The sequence below is a fragment of the Aplysia californica genome, unplaced genomic scaffold, assembly GCF_000002075.1.
Source record: "Aplysia californica isolate F4 #8 unplaced genomic scaffold, AplCal3.0 scaffold00817, whole genome shotgun sequence".
Lineage (NCBI taxonomy): Eukaryota > Metazoa > Mollusca > Gastropoda > Aplysiida > Aplysiidae > Aplysia > Aplysia californica.
In genome coordinates, this window is record NW_004798087.1 from 186,455 (window position 1) to 187,717 (window position 1,263).

Sequence of the window (1,263 nt, forward strand, 5' to 3'; positions counted from 1 at the left end):
TGGAGGGAGGAGAGGGAGTGGAGGGAGGGGAGGGAGTGTGTCCAACGGTCCAACATACTTTATCAAGTCATCATTCTTCAGATTATCATGGTCTCTGCGGAACTACCACCTCGCAACAAAACTGTAAGTCAGTCTACCGTAGCACGGGCCATCTGGTCACGGAAAAGAGTCCAGACAAAAAAAATTCGCTTTCAGCGCGACAGATTAGGCATACTACTTAACCTTGGTAGTCGACCAACCCATTACATATCAGAACGTTACTCTTTCTATGCCAACAGCTCTTGGCACAACCTCACCATAGACACAGTATCAACCTTCCGGTCTGAAAGGAATCAGACAACTTCGCCCACCTGGGGCGACCAAATTATACTTTCCGCATATATATGGATCAATACAGTTCAATCTCCTTTACTCAAAGAAATAATTGCATACACATTATATAATTTTTCTTAAAATACAAAAACAAGAAATCAATTCAAAGTTTGATAATATACAGTCAAGGCATGCTGGTCTCGTTATCTTCGCGCATGCGTTCCCCTTCACACATAGGGCGCACCCACATCCTGCATCATAACTCCACATGACACAACAATAAGTAATGTAAGTATGGTATCAATAGCCATCTGGTTACAGTTCTGGGTGAGAAGAGAAGCGTTGTCCACAGTCGCACGGCAGTCATCTTTAGGTGGAACGTTCTACCAACGACCATACAAAGTGTCATTTAAGGACAGATGTTTAAAGATCTGGAGACGATGATAGCTGGTGGTGTCGATCGTCCTTGCCTGGAGGGCTAAGTGCTTGATCGACGTCAGTTTGGGACTCCAGGTCGACCATTGAGACAACGACGTCGTCTGGCGAGTTACCTGCTCGTCTGCCAGAACTAACCTGCCTACTGAGCTCACATAGAACATTCTAGACTACATCCCTATAACACATAGAGTAGAATCACAGCAAGGAGAACTACCATGTCTATTTGACATCAAACCCAAGTGGAGAATTTCTGACCCTCTGTCGTAAACTTTCGTCTTATATAGTTTATCTACCCATTTGTCTCCTTCCTTTTTGTTTGGTCAGGGAGGGGATCAGATGGGGTAAAGTGGGCTGTTTGGTCAGGGAGGGGATCAGATGGGGGAAAGTCGGCTGTTTGGTCAGGGAGGGGATCAGATGGGGGAAAGTCGGCTGTTTGGTCAGGGAGGGGATCAGATGGGGGAAAGTGGGCTGTTTGGTCAGGGAGGGGATCAGATGGGGGAAAGTCGGCTGTTT

At 46.3% G+C, this 1,263-nt stretch overlaps 1 protein-coding gene across 1 annotated transcript in view; it reads left to right on the plus strand.

Moving 5' to 3' along the window:
• Positions 1-1,125: 1,125 nt before the first annotated feature.
• The window catches only part of LOC106013344 (autotransporter adhesin BpaC-like), a 2,238-nt gene continuing 2,100 nt past the window's right edge, over positions 1,126-1,263 (plus strand). The window contains exon 1 of the mRNA XM_013088816.1: positions 1,126-1,259. Coding sequence (XP_012944270.1) covers positions 1,126-1,259 — 134 coding nt within the window. The remainder of the gene's footprint in view (positions 1,260-1,263) is intronic.